Source organism: Rattus rattus, chromosome 11, assembly GCF_011064425.1.
Source record: "Rattus rattus isolate New Zealand chromosome 11, Rrattus_CSIRO_v1, whole genome shotgun sequence".
Taxonomy (NCBI): Eukaryota; Metazoa; Chordata; class Mammalia; order Rodentia; family Muridae; genus Rattus; species Rattus rattus.
The window spans coordinates 73,961,715-73,984,720 of NC_046164.1; the positions used below are offsets into that span (position 1 = coordinate 73,961,715).

General features: G+C 47.4%; 1 protein-coding gene across 1 annotated transcript in view; it reads left to right on the plus strand.

The window, feature by feature from the left end:
* The first annotated feature begins 442 nt into the window (after positions 1–442).
* Positions 443–23,006, plus strand: part of Ap1b1 (adaptor related protein complex 1 subunit beta 1) — a 51,993-nt gene continuing 29,429 nt past the window's right edge. The window contains exons 1-3 of the mRNA XM_032916063.1: positions 443–610; positions 13,745–13,810; positions 19,723–19,785. Of these exons, the coding sequence (XP_032771954.1) occupies positions 19,749–19,785 (37 nt within the window). The 5' untranslated portion in view covers positions 443–610; positions 13,745–13,810; positions 19,723–19,748. The remainder of the gene's footprint in view (positions 611–13,744; positions 13,811–19,722; positions 19,786–23,006) is intronic.

A 23,006-nucleotide genomic window follows, 5' to 3' on the forward strand; every position in this document is an offset into this window, starting at 1 on the left:
GCATGAAAAGTCTTAGATGTAGCATATGTTTTGCCTCCTAGTACAATGAATTTTACCAAGGACAGCAGAAAAAGTCTAACTTTTTCCTAGCAGAAAGGCACAGTCCGGCTGGCCTCTGATCAGATTTATAGCTCCGGTTTTGACTTTCCACTTTGATGTTGGCCTCAGTTTCCCCATCTGTAACTTAGAAAGAGTTGGGCTTCCAAGAGTCTTCCAAGACCCTTTCGATCCCATGATGCTTGAGAGGGAGCCTGAACAAGGATTTTGAGCAAGGACACCGTATATTGCCTTTGCCGCCTGGCCCGCCCAAGCCCTCAATCCTCACAAAGGCCGGCTCTGCCGAGGCTCCGCCCTCCCCACACAGGCTCCGCCCAACAGGTCTCCAGCCCCTCCCGCCGGGATGCACCCTTGACCCCGCCCCCGGGGTGTGCGTCCACCGGAAGTTCCGCGCGCTGGCTGCTCACTTCCGCTCGGCAGGTGACAGCGGTGGGGCTTGGAGCGGCCGGCTGCTGCTGCTGCGACGCACCGGCGGAGAGGGAGGAGGAGGCTGCGGACATTTTGCTGCTGAAGCGAGCCGAGCCGCGGCACCAGGAGCCGTTTGGATTTGTGGGTGAGGAAAAAGGAAACCCAGCGAGATAGGAGGAAAACTGAAGGGGTTCGAGGTGAGGGGTCTGCGAGGTCAGAGGTCACGGAGAGGACGCTACGCTGGAGAGGTACGAGCTGCGAGTGGGCAAAAGTGAAAGGGCTGCGTGTTCATTCATTCCCCGCGGCTTGGCGGCCCGCCGTCAACCCGTCATCTCAGGTCCGCAGTCCTGTTTGAAGAGGACGGCTGGAGAGACTCCTGGACTTAGGCCTCTCCTGCGCTCTGCTTTTCCCCTCCTTGGCCAACCTGAGGCTTCCTCGTTCAGGGCCTTATCTCTTGGCCACCGCCCCCAGAATGGGGCAAAAATCTAGAAATGGCCTTATGCCGCCAGCCCCTCGTCCTTTGGATCCTCAGGGACACGTTGACGGAATGGGGACACTTGTACTAGTGCTAACACAACAACAGTGTCTGTCACTGGTTATCCAGTGACTTCGAAGCTATGTGCTAAGCACTTTGTGTACTGAGCTCACAGCAGCCCCTGTAAGGTAGCTACCATTGCTTTACCCTTTACTCCTGAGGACACAGAGACACAGGAGGTTAAATCACACATGGAAGGTCATTCGAATAGTAGAGGCAAAGCCAGACTTCCTATGCAGGTCTCCAGGGACCGTAAAAGCGCAGGGACAAAGGCACCTGGAGCTGGTTTGGGGTCTCAGAGTGCTTTCATATATTGTCGCCATGATATTGTTTGGATTGATGTCAGGATGCCGCCTTCTCTACTCTTGTCTGGTCTGATGTTCATGAGGAGCGTTTGGTTCACTTTCTTTTCTTTTTTTTTTTTGGTTCTTTTTTTTTGGAGCTGGGGACCGAACCCAGGGCCTTGCACTTCCTAGGCAAGCGCTCTACCACTGAGCTAAATCCCCAACCCCTGGTTCACTTTCTTTAGGAGGCTGTTGGTCGCAGGTTGTTGCTGTCAGGGCAAGAGGCTGAAGGTTTTCCTGACTCTTGGGAACTATAAGACACCAAATGGGCTATTCATGAAACTAATATCCAGACTTTCCCTTCATCCCGTTTGCGCTTTTTTTTTTTCCTTTTGCAGTAAAGAGGGGGACAACAGGATCTCTTAGGGGATCATTTGGTCCCCGGTTCAGAGGGGCTTTGACCTGTCAGGGTGCTGGGAATGAGTAGTCTGCCTGGGAGATGGGAAGGCCACTTGGTGGCTGGAAGGTGAGGTTCTCTTCCTTTGTAGACATTTCCTTGCTCGGTTTGCCTTAGTTTCCCTGACAGCAACACAAAAGAGACTTACTGTCTTCTACTTCCTCTTGAGTGCAGGGAACTATGATGAGCCTGTGAAGGTTTCCTTGTGCTTTTGAAAAAAGTCGTAAGCCAAAATGTTAAATTAATTACCTCTTCTTTTTTCTTTTATTGGATTTTTTAAAATTTACATCTCAAATGTTATCCCCTTTCCAGGTTTCCCCTCCAGAAACCAGCTATCTCCCTCTGCTCCCCACCCCCACCCCCCCTTTTTTTTTTTTCCTATTCTTTTTTTTCGGAGCTGGGGACTGAACCCAGGGCCTTGCACTTGCTAGGCAAGCGCTCTACCACTGAGCTAAATCCCCAACCCCTCCACACCTTTTTTTTAAAGCCAGTCTCACTCTGGCCCAGTCTGGCCAGGATCTCGTTGTGTCTTGAATTCATAGCACCCCTCTTGTCTCAGTCTCCCAAGTTCTAGGATTGATTACAGAGCTGAACTACCACACCCAGCTTTTCTGTCTTGTCTGTCTGTCTGTCTTCTGTCTGTCAGTCATGAGCTCAGTTCCATTGAATTCACAGAAACTTAATAGTGTCACCTTATCCTATCCTTCCAAGGGATAATTGAAGACAGAGCAACTCGTAGGGACATAAACAGAGCCCTGGCACTCTGTCCTGAATCCAGCCCACCAGACTCCTTTGCCTCTCTTAGGAACTGTCAAGAGGGCTTAGCTGGTCCCAGAGAATCAGACCTTCAGCATCTCTGTAGAGATCATGTGATGAGTGTGGGTTGACTGGAAGCTTCACACCGGGTAGTTTGAGGGGCTCAGAGGGCCAGTGGAATGAGCACTCTGACTCCTGCCAGTCAGCTGCTGGCTCTAGCCCCAGGTCAGCAGCTTCCTAGTTGTGTGACCTGGATAACTCACTTCAGCTGGGTTTCTAGCCTAATAAAATATGTATAGATAAAGTGATAGAGCACTTCCCCAGCGTTTGCAAAGCTGGTTCCTATTGCCAGCACCAAGAGAAATAAGGGTTTTGGGGAGACATGGTGGTCCATGACTAACCCCAGCCAGCACTTGTGAAGCTGAGGTGGGAAGAGGCCCGTGTGGTCTACATGGTGTGTTCCAACCATGGCTACATAAAAAGACCTTGTCTCGGAATAGTCGTAAGAAGACACTGGGAGGCCTCCCGTCTGTAGGTGTTGCATGAGGGTATCTTGCAGAGCATATTACTATTGACCCGAAGCCATGGTACCTGTTGGGGCCTGCGTCTGGAAAAGGCTGTCTGCCCCGTGAGGTTACTGCTTTCTTCTCCAGTTAGACCTTTAAGTGCTTTGAATACCACTCCCGCTCTCCTCACTTCTCAAAAAGAGTTTGAGAACAGTTTATTGTGGGTCCAGCTGGGGCTGGGGCTGGACTTTCATCTTCTCATGTCTGACTGCTCACTTCCCCCAACCCTCACGCTGGCACCAAAGCCTGCAGTGCTGACAGGAAGCAGGCATGGTTTGGGTAGGCTTTATAGTCTGGTGTGCTTCAGACGGTTGAGGGGTACTTGGTCCTTGAAGGCGCTTCTGTTTCTTTTTTTTTTTTTTTTTTTTTTTTTTTTGGTTCTTTTTTTTTCGGAGCTGGGGACCGAACCCAGGGCCTTGCGCTTCCTAGGTAAGCGCTCTACCACTGAGCTAAATCCCCAGCCCCGGCGCTTCTGTTTCTTAACAGGTCTTTTCTCCTAAGATATGCTGCTGAGATTTTCATAACCAGAAGAGATTTATTTGCTCCTTCCTTCCTTCCTTCCTTTCTTCCTTTCTTTCTTTCCTGATTTTTTTATCAGTTTATATAGAGAGGAAAAAATACTATAGGGAGAAAATTGGGGAAATTAAAAAAAAAATTACTACTTAGCTAGATTTCGTGGAGCATGATTTTAACTTAAGTTAATCCCAGCACTTGGGAGGCAGAAGCAAGCAGATCTGTGAGCTTGAAGCCAGCTTAGTCTACAGAGTGAATTCCGGGACAGTCAGGACTGCACAGAGAAACCCTGTCTCGAAAACCAAAACCAATAAATAAAAAAATATTTAAAAAAAAAAATCCTCCTTGGAAATCTGTCAGTGGTTCCTCCTCTCCCTCAATGAAAGCTAACTTTTCAGCGTGGCCTCCAAGCCTTCCAGGCTCTGACTTCTGCTGGTTCTCCATCTTCAGCTTCCCACTCTACTTACTCCTTGGCCTTCTGGTCATATTCAGACACTGCCACCTCTGCAAGCTGCCCCTGTGCTCCGTCTTCCATCTGTGCTCGTCCGTCTGTACAGCCCACTCCTGCTGCTCTTGCCCGGGCTACTCTTGTGGCCTCCTTTGCTGGACTGCCGCCTGGTGCTTGCCATTTGCTCATCATCCCCGTCTTGTAGAGGCCTGAGCTGGCTGCCCCTCTCGTGTCCTGTGGCAGTGATCACCGTGAATGTAATTGTCTGCCTGCTTGGCTGCCTTCTTAGTAAAGATCTCTTAATCCTTAGCAAGCATTGTCTGAACTGTGCACCTCCAGCGTCTAGCGAGGTACATAGCACACAGGCAATGTTTGATAAGTGGGGAAAGATCAAATGGATGGATAGCCCATGGCGTCGTGAGGGTTCCGGGTGATGGCCTGTGCGTCCCCATGCCATCGCAGTGGGATAGGGGAAGTGTGGCTGTTAGAGGGACTTATGTGCTTCAAGCGTCCATTGCTGTTCCCAGTCAGCAGAGTGCCTGAGCCGAGTTCTGGGAGCAGGGAGATGGCAAACCTTCAGGAGTGTTGGCTGATGGTTGCCGAACCAGCGGGCTGGATTCCGAGTGTGCTGACCTGTTTTACCTTTGTTAACCTCTACTTCTGGGATGCATCCTGTTATGCATCCTGTTAGCTAGTGGGGCCAGAGCTTGACTGTGGTTCCAGGTTCGAAGTCCCCTTGTGTCTTCAACCTTGGGCTGGACCTCCAGGCCCAAGGATGATCTCCAAAGATGGGAGGACCCTTCTATTTTAAGGGTCAATGTAGCTGGTCGACTACAGAAGTTCCAGAGTCCACTGGTTAGGATACCATTGTCACTCTGATCCTCTCAGGTTCCGATCTGGTCCTCTTAGTCATCCGAAGATGACAGAATTGAGAGAATGATAGAATGGGGGGTCATACTTCAACATCTCTTATTTTACCTTCTGTATGTGTGTGTGCATGGTAAAAGACATCTCCCAGGACCTGGCGCTCTCCTTCTGCCATGGGAGCTCGGTTCCAGGGATTGCACGCAGGTTTGTCAGCCTTAGCAACGAGTGTCTCTGCCCACGGAGCTCCTTCTCTTGTGTTTTATTTTTTAGTACTAGGGGATAAACCTTGGCCTTACACACCAAGGAAGTAGACCACCCCCACCTATATTCCCAGTTCTCACAAGCTTTTTCAAAAGTTATGTTATGTATATGCATGCTCCCTGCGTACATGTATGCATGACATTTGAGAGTTTGGTGCCCTTGGAGAGCAGAGTAGACAACAGGTCCCCTAGGATTAGAGTTACAAACAGTTGTGAGCTGCCATGTGGATATTGGGAACCGAACCTGGGTCCTCTGCAAGAGCAGCAAATGCCTTTAATCCACAGAGCTGTCTCTCCAAGACCCCTTAAAAACCTTTAATTATATTTATTTATTTGTGTGGGTTCAGTGACACTGTTGCCATAGCCTGTGAGAACCAGAAGACAACTTTTGGGAGTGGGTTCTTTTCCGCCACTATCAGGGTCCCCCTCAGGGCTCAACTCAGGCTATCGGACAAAGACTGTTGCCCACAGAGCCATCTCACTGACCCCAACAGCTTTAGAGCCAGTGCTCTGGTGTCCGTTGTAAGAACTTCCCTGCAGTGTCACACACAGGAGTAGACTTGGGCAGCCTACACTCTGACCCACATCCCACTTGCTTTTTGGTCTTAAGCTCTTTGAGGTGGAAGGAGTTTTTGTGTGGCTGTTGGGTCTGCTTCCGTCTTCATTCTTCATGTTGAACAGTTGAAGTGCTTGGTGTTAGGATTCTGACAACAGAGACTTCTAAGTCTAGCATGCATGCATTCATTGATTCATTGATTCATTGTTTTTTGAGACCCACTAGAGTCTTGTCACTGTGATGTACCAGTAGGTAAATAAGCCAGACCTAGTTTCTGCCATATAGCGTTACTTTCTCTTGGGGGAGAAACAAATCGGAAACAGAAAACAAATGCCATAATTACAAAACTAGTAAGATGTGAGGAGAACAGAAGCCATGACAGCCAGGGCCTGTTAAAATGGACACAGCATCTAAGATGCACATGGATACCTGTGTCAGGATTCCACTACAGCAGGGTAAACTGCATTCTTTCAGTGATGTAAGCTGTTCTTCTGACAGTGCCCAGTCCCCTCCGTGTGTCTTCATTGCCCATCCTCCACCCTCCTCAGACACACCAGGTGCACCCTCACTTCTGCTCATGGTGGACGTGGTACCCGGGACCTCATGTTTGCTGAGCTTCTGCTCTGTTACTGCACCCCAAACCTAGCCCCAGCTGTTCCTTTGGTTTGGCTGATGTTTTCGAAAGATTCTTCACCGCAAGGAGGCCTTCAGTGGCCACTAGTTAAATTTCAACCTCCTGTCCTGCTCCGTGCTTGCTGGCCTCCTTTCCCGACCTCCCTTCCTTCCTTCCTCCCTTCCTTTCTCTCTCTCTCTCTTTTTCTTTCTGTCTGTCTGTCTGTCTGTCTGGTTGGCTGTCTGGCCATCTGGCTGTTTGTCTTTCTTTTTTTGCCAGCTCTGTGTTTTGTTATTTTTGTTCTAATCTTAATCTTGCTTGTCTGCAAAGATTTCTTTTTCCTTCAGTGCACATAAACAGCTTCCAGGTCAGGGTAGCTGCATGGCGAATGTGTGCACATGTATAGAAATACTGGAGAATAGCATATAAGGAACTTCTTAAGTGGTGGATGCAGGGAATGTGTCTTTAAAGTGATGCCATCCAAGCTGAGATTCGAAGGGCAGGAGAGGATAATCCTGGCAGGATCAGCAAGTACAGAGACTATGAGGGCCTGACGGTCTGAGATCCTCGCAGACCTGGTGGTGCTCTCATTGCAGTCCATGGCACAGTCCCCGCCTCCTAGGATATGTTCACTCTGAACCTGTAGGAGCAGGTAATGGCCTGCCTCACTGAGGAACTGAACATGTGTCTCTCCTCCACTTTATTATTGTCTTAGTTACTTTTCTAGTACCGTGAAGAAACACCATGACCAAGGCAATTTATGAAAGAAAGCATTTAATCTGGGACTCAGCACTCGGAAGGGTTTGAGTCCTGACCAGCATGGTGGGAAGCATGGCGGAAGGCAGGCGTGGGAGAGAGAGAGAGGGAACACTAGAGAGTCTAGAGAGTGCTAATTGGAAATGGTGGTGTGGGCTTTTGAAACCTCAAAGCCAGGTGACACACCTCCTCTAACAAGGCCACACCTCCTAATCCTTCCCAGCTGCGGACAAGCATTCAAACATCCAAGCCTATACACCCAAACTGCCGCAAGTATGTGTTTTTAATTCATTCATCCTTTGTGGTCCTGAGGATGGCTCGAACCTCTGGCTTGTGCATGCTAACCGAATGCTTTGCCACTGAGCTCCCATCTCAGCCCATTTCCCCATTTGAGATGTTGCCACCGGGTCATCTACTCTGTGTCTTCTCTCTGATCCTTTTATGTTTACCCTTCCACTTACTGGCTGTGAAATGAGCTTGGTGCTCCGGCATTTTCCATTTCACAGTAGTCACCAGTAGTTTGAGACTGGTTTCCAAAACATGAAGTTTCCCCAAGAGTTGAGCATTAGTCACCAGTGTGTGCTGGGCACTGTTTGCTGGATTCCTTGGCTGGTTGAACTGGGAGTTGAAGTGAGAGGTTGGAACCAGAGGTATGAAGTGTGAGTTGTCAGAGTATGGGTGAGATCTCCAGAGGTGAAATAGTGTACAAGGAGAAGGGGAGAGGATCGGGCATGCACCCCTCAGAGCTCTCCTGTGCACGGAGAGGAAGAGGCAAAGCAAAGGAGAAGGCATGGCCAGTAGGGTCAGAGGAGAAAGCAGAGTGGGAGTTCCTAGCATGCGAGGGAAGAAAATCTCTAGGAGGTGGCATTGCTGGGCAGGGGCAGATGCCACTTGATATTTGACAAGACTTTTGTGTCTTCTGCTGGCAGAGTCCACCTCACTGGCCTCCCAAGCCATCCCTGAACCTTTACTTCCTCCTCTAGTCTCAAGGTTCCCTCTTCTCCCATGGCTTTGTTTTGTGATGTGGTCTTGCTGTGTAGCCCAGCCCAGGCCTCAAACCCCATTCTTCTCGGCTCTACTTCCCAAGCGCGTCACTGTATGTGGCTCAGTGGTGGCTTTTTATATATTAAGGAAAATAATTGCCCTCGTCACTGACTCCTTAATCCATGGGCTTCTTCTTCAGGCTTGAACATGGTGTTCTCTGTTGACGTCCTGGCCCTTGTTTTAAGTGATTACTATGACAGTAAAGTTGGCGGAAGCCTGTTTCTAGCAGCATTGGCAGCCCCGCTGTTCTCAGGTCCCAGCCTTGCTACACTGGAGTTTGTTGAGGGAGCATTCTTCTTGTCAGCCATCTTCCATAGCTGCCCAGTCTTCCCTTCACCTTCGAGAACTTCCCTGATGCTCCATCCATCTCAGGGTCCCCCTCAGAGCTTTGGTTCCGATTTTCTAAAGGGCAGGATCATTCTCCTGTCCCCTGCAATTCTGTCTTTGGCCTACTGTATACAGCTCCCATGTGGGCATAGTCCAGGTCTGCAGTGGAAGACACTACACTGCCTGCTGAGTGGATGGCCACAGTTCTCCAGAAAGACTTCCCTTTGTGGGGAGAGCAGAGATTGTAAGAAGCCTTGTTCTGTGCTCTCTGGTTTCTTTCTTCTTATTTTAATTTAGTATTGTCCCAAAGAAGTCCTAACGAATTTGTTTATTTTGTTTTAATATTTATTATTATTAGTTTTGTTTTCAAAAATTGAATTTCGATATGTAGCTCTGGCTGTCCTGCAACTCACAGAAATCCACCTGCCTCTGCCTCCTGAGTGCTGGGCTCAAAGGTGTGTCCATCGCCTGCCTGGCAGGATTGTGTGGTCGGTTGGTTTGGTTAATCCAGAGGAATGTGGCTGTTGGTAGATTACCGGGAAGCCGACACCTGAGTGAGGCTCCTGAGTTTGACGGACCTTTGCTTGCGTGTGGTGCTTTCCTACCTTTGCGTCCTTTTCATTTTGAAGCTTGTAATTACGATGAGCCTCAAGAGATTGCTTTGATTAATCAGATGTCATCCAAATCCCAAGAGACTCCTTGGCAAGCTTCTCCAGACAGGCTTTTACTAGCCTGTTACCAAACCTGCTGTTTCAGTAGGTGGGTGGGGCCTAAACTTACCTGCTGTTCAACATCTGAGGAATTCTGCCGGGCTATGTGGCAGCCTGTATATACCCTGTAGCCTTTAGCTTGAGGTGTGTGCAGTTCTACCAGGGTTTCCTTCAGAGAAGAGCATTTGCCTCCCTGGACTGCATGGGATATGTGACCTCCTCACAAGACAGAGTTAGAGAGTGTCGGCTTCACTGTTCTCTAGCTGTGAGACTCCAAACAAAAGCCTCAACCTCTCTTGGCCTCTGTTCTCCTTATCTGTGAGCCTGTGCTATTGTTAAAATCTTCTTCACAGATATTAGGAAGATGGAGTTTTTAATTGATATTCTTTTATTATATAGTGTGTGGAGGGAAGTCAGAGGACAACTTACAGGGTTTTTTCTTTCTCTCTACCACGTGGGTCCTGGGAGGCAGCTCAGGTCATCAGGCTTGGTGGCAAGCACCTTTACCAGCTGAGCCGTCTTACCAGCCCCACGAGGACTAAATTTAAAGTTGTGTGCTGTGGTGTCTGTCTGTTACTGACTTTGTTCTGCATTTCATGCCAAGCCTGAAGGACATGGACATTTTCTCATAGTTGCTGAGCTGACTTGAAAGAGCCTGTTTGTATGAGTCTGGCGACTACGGTGTCTCAGAGAGACGTCCAAAGTGGTTTCTCCACTGATGACTCACCTTTTGGTCTTGGAGTTGGCCTTACCTGTTTCCCTGTCTTTAAAATGAACGTTTGTGCTCACCTGTGAGGAACCTTTTCCTTTAAAAAAGACTGTAAGGCGGAGGGTGTCAGTAGCTCCTGGGTAGAGTGTTTGCTTTGTAGGAATGACACGGGATTCAGTCACCACACCAAATAAGACGAAAGATTGTCAGAGGGAGAAGTGCCTGGACTCCTACTCGGCCTCGTGGGGGAGGGTCACAGTTAGGCCGGGCATGGCACTGTGGAGACACTGGTGAGATAAGCCAATCTCTCTTTTTGAGACAGCTGCCGGGTGTGCAGCTCTTGTCTTAGGTGAGGGAGAAAGGGCAACCACACTCTAGCCCCTCCCCTCCATTGTGCTTGTTTCTGGCTGTGCTGGCTGAGTGTGTGGATACAGTCACATGCTTGCAGAGGCCAGAGGTCAACTTGGAAGTGCTGTTTCTCAGCTTTAGCAATCTGGATCTTTGAGATAGTTTCACCCTGGCTGGAACTCCTCTCATTAGTCTAGTGTGGCTGGTTAGTAAGTCCCAGGGAGCCGCCTGGTGGTCACAGTGGATCTCCAGCTTTCTTACCTGAGTTCTGGAGAACTCAGGCCTCGTGATTGCTTGGCAAGAGCTTTAGTAGCTAAGCTTTCTTCTTGGCTGAAGAAAGCTCTTTTCATCCCCTCTTAGCCTTTCCCCTTTTCTTTTTCTGAGACAGGGTCTCAGGAGGGAATCCAGGCTGACCTGAAACTCATGATCCTTGTTCCCCGGCTTCCAAGAGCTAGAATTGCAGGTATGGACGGAGCTCTGTGTCCATTCTGACTGACTCCTGGCTGTCCCTGAGGTCTGTGTGTCTGTATGGCAGGTTTCTGAGCAGCTGTGTCAGGAAAGGATTGAACAGTTAGAGCTCCAGCAGAGACCTTCAGAGGTCAGTTTCCCTGCCTGCATATCCATGCCGTCAGAGGTGGCACTGGCACCTGAGGCAGACTTAAATTGTTCTCATCTGTTTGCTTTGCTGATCAGCTCCCTCTTTAACTCGCCCAGTGTCCTCAGCGTTCAGCGCATGTACTTGCCATCCTCAAAGCTTCTTGATGCAGACGTCGGTGGCCTGAAAGGAAGACAGTAAAATGCTTTCCTCCTCAGAGTGTTATGGTGTTCCTTCCTCCTGAAGACTTAATAAACTGAGCATGATGGTACAGACCTGTAATCCTGTCTGTCAGCTAAGGAGAAAGGATCATGAGTTTGAGGCTAGCCTGACCTACATAATAAAGTCCTACTTCTTAGTTACTTTTCTGTTGCTGTCATGATAAAACCCCGTGACCAGAAGCAGCTTGGGGAGGAAAGGTTTTATTTCAGTTTACAACTCCATACCACAGTCCGTTGTAAAGGAAGTTTACAATGTAAAGGAGCAGAAACTGAAGCAGAAGCCACAGAGAAGTGCTGCTTACTGGCTTACTACTTAGCCTGCTTTCTTCTACCCCCGGGACCACCTGCCCAGGGGTGGTACCACCCATAGTGAGGTGGGCCCTCCCTCACCAATCATTAGTAAGATGCCCTACAGACTTGTCTACAGACAATCTGGGGGAAGCCATTTTCTCAGGCCCACCTCTTAGATATGTTTAGGTTTGTGTCAAGTTGACCAAAACAAAACATAGAAATCCTGTCTCAAAAATTCAGACAGGACCTGTGAGATGGTAAAGGCACTGAGTTCAGTTCCTAGCGTCCACATGGTGGAGGGAGAGAACCAGCTCTTGCAAGATGTCCTCGTTTGCATGCACATTCCCCTGAACAGACAAATAAATGTACAGACCCTAAATAAATGGAAAAATTAATAAGGCTCTGCCTGGTTGCATGTTGAACCTTCCCCTCTTTTGTTCCCTTAGAAAGATGTCTCATGCATTACAGCAGTCCCATTCTGCTTTCTTTTATTTGACACCAGAACATCCACTGGTGGGGAAATGGTGCCTTCATTGAGTAGCAAACCAGAACATTTGAAATGTGGGAGGAGTCTGTTATATGACTGGTTTTCAAACTCTGCACTGAACTGTGGGCTGCCTGGGCCCCGGTGAGGAGGGAAACCCAGGGCTTAGTTGGATGTGTCAGGATCTGGTCCCCAGCCTTCCTTCTGTCGTTCAAGTTCCACCTTCACCAGTTGTACATGTTGGGGGAGGGGGTCCGAACTTCCTTTGACAATTGGAGAATGTGAGGCCAGAGTCAGGAGAGTGGTTCACAGTACACACCTGTTCACAGTGAAGCCAGACTTCTGGCAGCCATCTTGGCATTATTCAGCCTTGCTGTATCTGTTGAGGGTTAACTACAAAGCCTTCTGTTCCTGATCTGTCTGGTGCTTGTCACAGAGTTCGGTTTGTTGTGAGTCCTTGGTTTTGTAGCTTCCTTGGGAACCTGCCTTTTCATTCATTGAGCCGGCCAACATTTGGTGAGCTCCTGGAATGTGCCAGGCACAGTGCCAGTCACTGGGTTGACAACATTAAACAGAACAGATCTTAAATTAGAGGCATGAGGAAGGCTCTTGAGGGTTTGGAGTTATGTGTGAGTCTAACCAGGAGGCCTGTGTCCCTCTGGTTACAGAGGTAGGAAGCTGTGTGGGGCAGGAGAGTTAAAGCTGAGGCTGCAGACTGACATGTTGATGAGCCAGTGTTAGGGAGAAATGTTCCAACCATCTAAGCTGCTTTATGTTAGAGCAGGTGATGTGTGCACACAGCACAGAGTTTCCAAGTTAGAGCAAAGGGCGAGAGAGTCCATCTCACCCCATTCCTTAGTCACCCAGCCTCCTTTCTGGAAGGAACCACTGATAACTATTCTGTCCTTTTAAGGACAATGGATGCACTTGCAAACTTGAAAGACACTTGCATTTCATCACTATTGGTTCAAAATAGCGACACTAGCACACTGTATACTTTACATTCTGCGTTTCAGTGACTGTCTTGGACAGTTATGACAAAAGCATGTTGGGCTGGACAGATGTCTCGGTGGTTAAGAGCAATGGCTGATCTTCTAGAGGACTCAGGTCCCACAATGTGGTCCCAGCTACCTGTAACTCCAGCTCCAGGGGATCCCATGCCTTTCCCTGTCTCCTGCAGACACCAGGCATACACAGGGTGCACATACATACATGCATGGAGGCATACACATAAGACTTTTTAAAAATCATGTTTAGCTGGAGACAGTGGAACGTTCTTTTAATCCCAGCACTCAGAAGGAGAGGCAGGTAGAATTTATAGTTTTGAAAGCTACTGCCAGCCTAGGAGTTGTAAAAGACTCTTGTTGACACCACAGGAGGGTCCTTATTTCCTACATTTATGGAGTCTTATCAGTCTTTTGGGTCTTTATCAGTCCAGTAGCTGATCAATAGCATTTGACTGTAATTTCAGTTTCTGTGTCTCTTCTATTAGGACTAGGAATATAATAATTCTTACAAATAATTCTTACATTTGGTAAACTGTCTACATACCTGACTCTCCATTCTTCTCTCTGTATCGGTGGGTTTTGTTTGTTTTGTGACAAGGTCTTGTTATGCAGCCCTAGGCTGGCCTCAGACTCACTGTCCATCTTGTTTCCCAAGGACTGGGTGCCCCATGTGCCACTGTTCCTGCTTCAGTTCTGTATTTTGCCTTTGTCATCAATGTAATGACAATTTTTGTGAGATTAAAATTTGCCTCTTTTATTATTATTATGTTTTGGTCACGCAGGACAACTGACTGTTTATAACTGACCTTTAAGGCTAGCTTTTATGCCATATGGAAAGGCTTTTCTCCCCCTGGATTTTAATCTGGTCTACCTCTTTCTTTCCAACATTGATTCTTACTGGTTTTGTTGTTGTTTTGTTTTGTTTTTTCCAGACAGGGTTTCTCTGTGTAGCCGTGGCTGTCCGAAACTCCCTTTGTAGACCAGGCTGACTGGGAAAGGTGTGGGATACCACCACCTGGCTTTTTCTTACTTTTTCTTTAATATAGTGCATTAATAGATGTCCAAGGTCAACCTGCACAGATCGCTTCTTTCCCTTTTTGTGGTTCAGGATGCAACTAAGGTTGTCAGATTTGGTGACAAGTATATTTATCTGATGATCCATCTAACTGACCCCAAATAGTTTCCTTCCCGTTCCTTCCTTCCCTCCCTCCCTCCCTTCCATCCATCCATCCATCCATCCATCCATCCATCCATCCATCCATCCATCCATCCATCTCTATCTATCTATCTATCTATCTATCTATCTATCTATCTATCTATCTATCTGGTTTGTTTTTTGTTTATGATAGGGTCTTTGTAACCCTGACCTGGAATTTGCTTTGTAGACCAGGCTGCCAGTCTGGCCTCAAACTTAAAGAGATCCTCCTGCCCTTGCCTCCCGAATGCCAGGATTAAAGGTGTGTACCACCACATCCAACTAAGAAACGGTTTTTAATGTTATAGCAAGTGGCGTGCTCAGCCCTTAGCTGCAGTGTGCCAGGATACATACATCAGGACACAGATAATCTCCATCACATACAGGGAGCTTCCAGCCCCACTGTAGCCAGTGTCCTCCGACTGACTGGTCCCACCATAACAGAGGCACTTTCCTACTCTGCAGCCTTATCTACAGGACATCCCACGATGCTCACGGTGCTTACGTTTATTCTGTTTGGTTGGTTGGTTGGTTGGTTGGTTTGCTGCTGAGGATCACACCCAGGGTCCCTGAGTGTTAGTTCCTGCTGTTCTGCTGAGGCACTTCTCTTACCCCTCGGCTCGCATCTGCATGTGAGCGCATCACTGACTTCAGTCTCATGCTGTCTCCTGTTAGAAGAAGTATGTGAGCTACATAAATCAGCAGCTCCATACATGTGGAAACAAGGGTTGGGGATTTAGCTCAGCGGTAGAGCGCTTGCCTAGCAAACGCAAAGCCCTGGGTTCGGTCCCCAGCTCTGGGAAAAAAAACAAAAAAAAAAAAAACCAACAACTTAAAATGTGGAAACAAAACAGGCCAGTGTAATGGCTCAGGAGGTAAAGACTGCTGCCAAGCTTGATAAACCCCAACAATTTTGAGTCTTTAGAGAAAAGTTCATTTAAAATTTTCCTTATAGATTTAAATTCATTTTATTAATTTAAAACAGTTTATATTTCTTGTTTTAAAATTTTAATTTAGGGTGCTGGAAAGATGGCTTGGTGGTTAAGAGCACTGACTGTTTTTTCAGAGGTCCTGAGTTCAATTCCCAGCACCCACATGGTGGCTCACAGCCATCTGTACTGGGGATCCAATGCCCTCTTCTGGTGTGTGTGAAGACAGCTACAGTGTATTTACATACATAAAATAAATAAATTAACTTCATTTATTTGTTTGTGTGCGCACACATGTGCCATGGTGTGTGTGTGTGTGTGTGTGTGTGTGTGTGTGTGTGTGTGTGTGTGTGCGTGTGTGCGTGTGTGCGTGTTCTTTCCATCTACCTTTACATGGGTTCTGATGATCCAGCTGAGATTGCCTTTAACCACTGAGCCATCTTGCTGGCCTTGCTAGAAGTACTTTCATGGGGTGGGATTCTGAGAGGCGTCTTCTTCCCTTGGTTCCAGCTCTTGGTCTCCATCTCTGTAGCGGTGGTCAGTGGCTCTCAGCAAGGCTGCGCAGGTATCTTGCAGAGCTTAAGGGAAACTGCTGCTCTTCAGCTTTTGTGTTTAAAAGGGGAGGTGAGTACCACGGAGATGGCTCCACAGGGAAGACAGTTGCCCAAGCCAGAAGACCTGAGCTCTGTTCCTGGAACACACCGATATCCCCTAACAATAATAAATACATAATATTTTTTTAAGTGAAGTTATAGGATTTGCTGTATTACCCATATGGCATCAAGAGTCTGGGTCAGCATGCTCGAGGTAGGACAATGGCAGTGGCTCCTGAAGGGCAAATCAGTTAGTTATTCCAGGAGTGCCCTCACCTCAAGGTATTTCTTAGCTTCTAAATGCTAAAATTGAGGGGATCTCAGCCCCAAGTGCTGCCTTTTTCTACCAGAGTGCTTTCTACTACCAAATTACTGCCTTGTTTGTTTACTGGATTAACAAAAAGTCCTGCTGTGTAGTCCAGGCTAGCCTCAAACTCGGGGCAATCCTCTTACCTCTATTTCCTGAACTAGTATTATAGGTGTGAACTACCACACCCAATTTAACTACTTCTTTTGAAAATGTTCCCTGACACTCACAAAGACAGAGTCCAGACCTTTATATTTTTTCTTGCCTAAATTGGCTACTTAAACTTTTAAATGTGGTTCGTGTACTTAATCAGATGCATCAGAGGACATCATAGCACCTTTGGCCTCGTGGGAGAGGAATGTGCTACAGGCCACAGCTGCCTGCCCAAGCCTCTGCAAGTGAAAGTGCTTTCAGGGCTGAACTGCTTTTTTCCATTCCTGCAGAGAGAATGCAAGATCTCTCCTGCACTGACCTGGCACTGGTGTGGGGAAGCTCATTAAAGAGCAGACACTAGGGGCTGGGGATTTAGCTCAGTGGTAGAGCGCTTACCTAGGAAGCGCAAGGCCCTGGGTTCGGCCCCCAGCTCTGAAAAAAAAGAACCAAAAAAAAAAAAAAAAGAGCAGACACAAGGGAGAGCACCCTACAGCAGATCTTTGAGCCGTGGGTGCTGGCTTTCACAGTGGAGTGAAGGTGTCTTTATTTTTAGCCTGGGCATTTAAGTAACTTTCCAAATCATTTTCGCCTTTTCCTGTATCCCTTTCCTTCTCTAATTTCTGGACATGATCAACTTCTTTGGAACACAATTTCTGTATCGTCTGTCCCACTGGGCATTCTGCAGAGAATTCTGCAAAATAGATACTGCAGAAATTAGCATATCAGGGTCAGCTCAGATCTGTGGGTAGTTGTTAATACTGTGAAAGAAGATGTGTCAAAAGCTCGGCTGCAGACCTATGCTGGTTTGACAGGCTGACCCTGAACTTTTGTGCTCAAGTAGTTCTTGCCTCAGCCTTCTAAGGAGCTGGAGTATAGAGTATGCCATTTTCTTTTTTTTCTATTTATCTATCATCCATCTGCCTGCCTGCCTGCCTACTTAACTACCTACAAAAGGAGAAGCCTTCCGGTCCTTTTGTTCTCCTGCTACGTACAGCATCAGCTCTGTCCCTGGCAGATTTTGTCCTGGGAATTAGGGCTCCTAGATGTCATGCTTTGCCTTCAGTGGAGGGAAAGTCCCTGATGGCCTCCACTGCAGAAGAAAAATCCCAGTAGCGTAAAGTTGGATATCTGAGGTAGGTTTTTTTTTTTTTTTTTTTTTTTGATGTTTTCCCCCTATTTTATTTTTAATAGGTTGTTTATTTGTTGCTTTTAGTAGCAACAAAATGATTTTACTATATACTATGTTCTCATCCTTTCTTGACCTCCCAAGTGCTAGGGCTACGGGTGTGCACTCCTTGCCTAGCTATTTCCTTCTAGACTTAATGCCGGAGGGGCTTAGATATTACATTCTGTGGCTCCCCAGGCCGTAGCCTTAATCATTCTCTTAGACTCAACAAGGAACACAGGCTCTCTTGTTTTGGACCCTTTGGACCCTTTGCTCTCAATTCTGACTTCTTAAACCATGTAGTCTTTATGATACAGCAGGGAACCCATGGTCTTCTTTACCTCACTGTTCTAAAAAAAGTAGCTGTGTGTGCTTGCAAAAGAACACATAAGTAAATCACCATTGATAATGAGTGCAGGGCATTGCAGAACTGAGCTGTCAGTAAACATGTGTCCCTGGGATCTCGAGTGGCCCTTTTATGTTTCTTTGAAGAACTATCAATTAAACGCCGGTTTTATGTACAACCCTGAAGGTGGGCCATGCCAGCTGTGAGGCGAGCCTGTATGCCCCTCCCCTTGTTTCCAGCCCTGGCTTATGCTGTGGGGACTAAGCAGAGCTACACTGTAGCGCTTGGATCTTTTCTGAAGCCCATGTAAGGCTTACATCATTAGCTTCAGCATCTCTTCTGCTGTTTCCCACAGCTCCAGTGCAAATTGTATCTTTTTTCTTTACACTTTGTTAGTGAAGCCTCTCTTTTTTATTTTATGGCAGTGACTCTCAGTCTTCCTAATGCTGCAGCCCTTTAATACAGTTCCTCCTGTTGTGTTGACTCCCAACCATGAAATTATTTTTGTTGCTACTTCATAACTAATTTTGGTAGTTATGAACTGTAAATATCTTTGGAGATAGAGTTTTGAGGGGTTCTCTCACTGAGCCAGGAGCTCCCCGATTGAGTTAGACTGACTGACTAATGAGTTCTTGGGATCCACCCACTTCCACTTACAGTCATGCATCCCTGCTTTTACATGGGAACTAGGGATTTGAACTCACATCCTCACTTTATCGAAGGAACCATTTCCCCAGTTTTTAACTGCATGTTATAGAAAGGAGACTGTGTAACTTGCTCAAGGTCACAGCTTATAGGTGGCTGGGTGGCAACATAGTTCTACTTGAGCTCTAGGCAGATGCTCTCTTGAAGGAATTCTTCCCCATATGAAAGGGAAGACAGGGCTCTGACCACATTTGCATGGCCAGTGCTTTTCCCTGTGGAGCCATCTTGCCTGTGTCCCTCTCACTTCCCCTTACTCTCATCTGCTGATCAAGAGGAACTGTTGAGTACAAAGTAGAGGCTCAGTAAATGCTTGCTGCATGAATGTGGGAGCTTCAGTGCTTTCTCTGACCCGACTTCTACAGTGCTTTGCACTCCAATTTCTGGGATGGGTACTATTTAAAAAAACAAAAACAAAACAAAAAACCTGACCAGACAGCTGTGAGAAACACTGTAGTCACAGTGTGCCAAAGTCCGGCCTTCTAGCAATAATAGTAGATGTTTAGAAACTTGAAGAAAGTTGTGGAAAGAAGAACCCTTCTCCCCTTGTTTCTTGAGATTTGTTTAGGGGGCGGAGAAATAGCTCAGTAGATAAGTGTACAGGTGTTCTTTTGGAGGACCCAAGCTTGATTCTCTGCACCCACATGGTGACTCACAACCATCTGATGGTTCCAAGGGACCTGATGTCCTCTTGCCACCACAGGCACCAGGGACTTCTGTAGTACACAGACACACATGCAGGTACAACACTGATACACATACATACAAATTTTAAATAGTTGTGTATTTTTTTTATGGGATGTGTGTGCCTGAGTGAGTACATGTATGTGCACCATGTGTATGCAGTGTCCGTGGAGGCCAGAAGAATGTTTGGATCCCCTGGAACTGGAGGTGATTGTGAGCTGCCATGTGGGTGCTGGCAAACAAGTGTGGGGTACCCTGCAAGAGCAGCCAGTGCTCTTAACCCCTGAGCCATCTCTGCAGCCTCCCTCACTTCTTAAACTTTGCATTTCTCAAGGTCACGTGCACACCCGAGGTGAGGATGGCCCCTGAGCTCTGGTGAGCTGAGCCCACAGCTGAAATGGATATTTAGAGCTTTCTAAACACAGTGAACTCTACAGGGGAGGGGCTATGACTGACTGGCATGGGATTAGTATTTCTAATCTATGCTTTAGGCTGTAGTTATCTGTAACTGTCTGCTTACTGATAGCCATGAAGTTTTTCTAGTAGTATAGTCACAGATAATGATACTGAAAAAGCCAGATGACCTTAGGCTCCTGTTCTGTGGCAGATTCCTAGAAGGAAACTTGTGTCAAAAAATACGGACATTCAAAACATTGATAGACTCCTCCAATTACCCCCCAAAATAAGACCAACCATGACCCAACAGTTCATTCGCCTGGGGGAAAAGATAAGCAGCTATCTCCCCTACCTGTGTTCTGGACCCTTCTCATCCTCCCTGCACACGCCCTGACTGAAATGGAAGAGAGCAGTGATCCACCCTCTTCTCTGTCTTGCAGAGTCTGGCCACAGATAAAGGACCGAAATGACTGACTCAAAATACTTCACAACAACCAAGAAAGGTACTGTATGTTTCACCACAGGCCTATGCTACATGCCCCAGATGTTGGGGAGCACAGGGAGGGTGGGAGGGGGTCTGGGGACACTATGGGAATTGATAATGTAAGGACCTAAGTGTTCCTTTTAGAACCCAGGCAAGAACATTAACACCAGGCATGCGAGGAAGCCTTTGTCTTCCTCCCTATGGCTTAAAAACAGTTAAATATATTCCCCCTCCCTGTGGAAAGTACACGCCCTGTCAACAGCCGTGCTGTGGGGGAGGCTGGGTCTTATCTCTGGGCATTATTCTTCATGTTGTAGCAGCTGTTTCTATCCTATTAGTCATTGGACATCCTCATAAGCATTTCCCAGCAGTTCTCATGACCCAGGATTAAGCCAGTTAAGTTACTACACTGCGGTTTACTAAGCTGGGCTAATGTCTTTGGTTAGTTTATTCCTTTTCTGCTTTTAATGAAATAGTGGAAATTGTTGTGGCTGGCAAGTGTGCCTTAACCTCTCTGTCCTGCTCTTCCTTACCTGTCCTTTCTAGTGCCTGCGGACAAGGGGGGGGAGAATCTCAGTTTTCTTTTTTCTTTTTTAAGATTTATTTATTTATTATATATGAGTACACCATCGCTGTCTTCAGACACACCAGAGGAAGGCATCAGATCTCATTACAGATGGTTGTGAGCCTCCATGTGGTTGCTGGGAATTGAACTCAGGACCTCTGGAAGAGCAGTCAGTGCTCTTAACCACTGAGCCATCTTTCCATCCCCTTAGTTTTCTTTTTTAAAAAGTGTGTGTGTGTGCGTGTGTGTGTGTGTGTGTGTGTGTGTGTGTGTGTGAGACAGAGTGTGTGTGTGTGTGTGTGTGAGACTAGAGAGACAGAGAGTGTGTGTGTGTGTGTGTGTGAGACAGAGAGAGAGTGTGTGTGTGAGACAGAGAGAGAGTGTGTGTGTGTGTGTGTGTGTGAGAGAGAGAGAGAGAGTGTGTGTGTGTGTGTGTGTGAGAGACAGAGAGTGTGTGTGTGAGTGTGTGTGTGTGTGTGTGAGTGTGTGTGTGTGTACACATAGATTTTTGTATGTTTGTATGGATGTTTTGCCTGTCTGTCTTTGCCGGATGCCTATGGAAGCTGAAGAGGGTGTTGGATCCTCCCAACAAGAGTCACAGAGTTGTGAGCCACCACGTGGGTACTGGGAGTCCAAGACCAGTGCTGAAAATGCTTTAATGCTTTTGACCACTCAGCTGTCTGTCTGTCCAACCCTTACTCAACCTGTTGAATCACTGAGTTGGGTCCCAGAGTCTGCCCATCAGCAGGTATTTTATTTCCTGGTCCCACTGTTGCTTAATTTGGTAAGACAGCTGTGCCACGTGTGCTGGGTCTGCGGTTTGGGAGGCAAAGGCAGAAAGCTCGGAGGTTAGAGGCCATGCTTGGATACACATCAAGTTCAAGCTTAGCCTGTTTATGGGAAGCACTGTCTGCATGCCTGACAGAGAGAGAGGCTGAGAGACAGAGAAATAAGTAGACATTCCTAGATTCAAACCTAAGTCTGACATCCTGGATCAGGCTTTGTTTTTCTTTTTCAAGGCAGAGATTCTCTGTCTAACCCTGGCTGTCCTGTAACTCGCTCTATACCAGACTGGCCTTGAACTCACAGAGATCTGCCTGCCTCTGCCTCCCAAGTGCCAGGATTAAAGTCATGCACCACTACCGCCAAGCTTCTGGATCATTTTTTAAAGTGAGGGACCATCTAGAAGAAGATTGTAATAAAAGACTGAAGAGAGTTAGGGATACCAGGATCACAATTCTGTGGAAACAACGGCACCAGTCTGGGGCGTGGTCTTTCGGGAAGAGAGAGTTGGTTGCCCTCTATGTGATGCTTGTGGGGCCTGTTGGAGAAGGGCAGTATCTCAGAAGCAGTCTGCCTCTTAGGGCAGATTTGACTGACCTCCAGCCATCAACACACACTGAGTAAAGCAGTGACGTCTCTGTGGAGGAGTTCAGGGGCAAGGCTGCCACTGTTGCTGAATCAAGGTACCTCCTGCCGGAGGAAGCCGTGCTCCTTCATAAATCTGAAGCACAGGATCTGCAGATTTTCCTGGCCTGTGGAGCAGTGTCCTTAGTGAGACCCTGCTTAGGCTTGCCACTCTAGTCAGCTGTGTTTAATTTCCTTTTGTGATCATGATTTGGAAAAACAAACCCCTTCATTTTCTTTTTTCTCATTAGGAATCTACTTAGAGCTTTCTCATCCCCTTCCCCACATAAACAGCCCCACCTCACCCCACCCCCAGGGACTCGAAAAAGAACCTAACACAAGGTAGGGTTCTTCAGTCTGGTTAATGCCAGCAGCTGTCCTTGATGCAAAACTGGAGGGCCAGGCTGAGATGGGCTCTTTACAGCTGAGAGTGAGAGAACTCACTGCCCAGTCTGGAGAGAGCATGCAAGAAAACAGGGTCGGAGAGGCAATCAGGTGTCCGTATGGGGCCAGGCAAGCAAAGGGATTTGTTTACAACATAGGGTCTGCATGGGATAAACCTGTTCCAACTTAGCCCATCTCATCTGCTAGGATAGCCTCCATTGCTCATCTGTAAAATGGGGGAAGGCAGGCTGTTTCGAATATGAAATGAGAATACCGAGAAAATTAGTGTGGTGCTGGGCTTAGAGAAAGGCTCAGGAATTGTCTGCCACCTAACATGTTAGCAGGTCCTGACCGTGTCCATGGCATGGACATGGGGCCCAACCACACATCTGCATTTCCTTTTTCCACGTCATCAAATTCTTAAGAACAAAACTTGTTACATGCTGCAGCCCTGGTAGAATGGCTGAATTCCTGTCTCCAGGCTGAGGAAGTGAAACCCTGAGCAAGCTGTTTGAGCTCAGGGTTCTGGGAAAACAGGAAAAGCCTGTGTGTGAGATCAACCAACTCCCCCACCTCACCCCCACCCCAGCGCCCCAACTCCATTCAGCCTTTAGGGAATCGGGGCAATGAGAAGGCTGAGGAGAGCTTGCTGTGCATTTTTAGCAGTCTAGCTGAGCAGCCCTTCAATACCTTGGTTCCCGTTTCTTCAGTCCAACATGGCCTCCAGGCTCCTATCACCTTAATATTTCTCCTCATCACTCCTGTCTCTTGTCCTACCTGAAGCCAAGGGCCTGAAGCTGCTCTCTACCTCCACCTAGTTCTCTGGGGAATTGGTGTGAAAGTCATCTTACAGCATGGGGTAAACTGCTCACAACTGTCTCCTT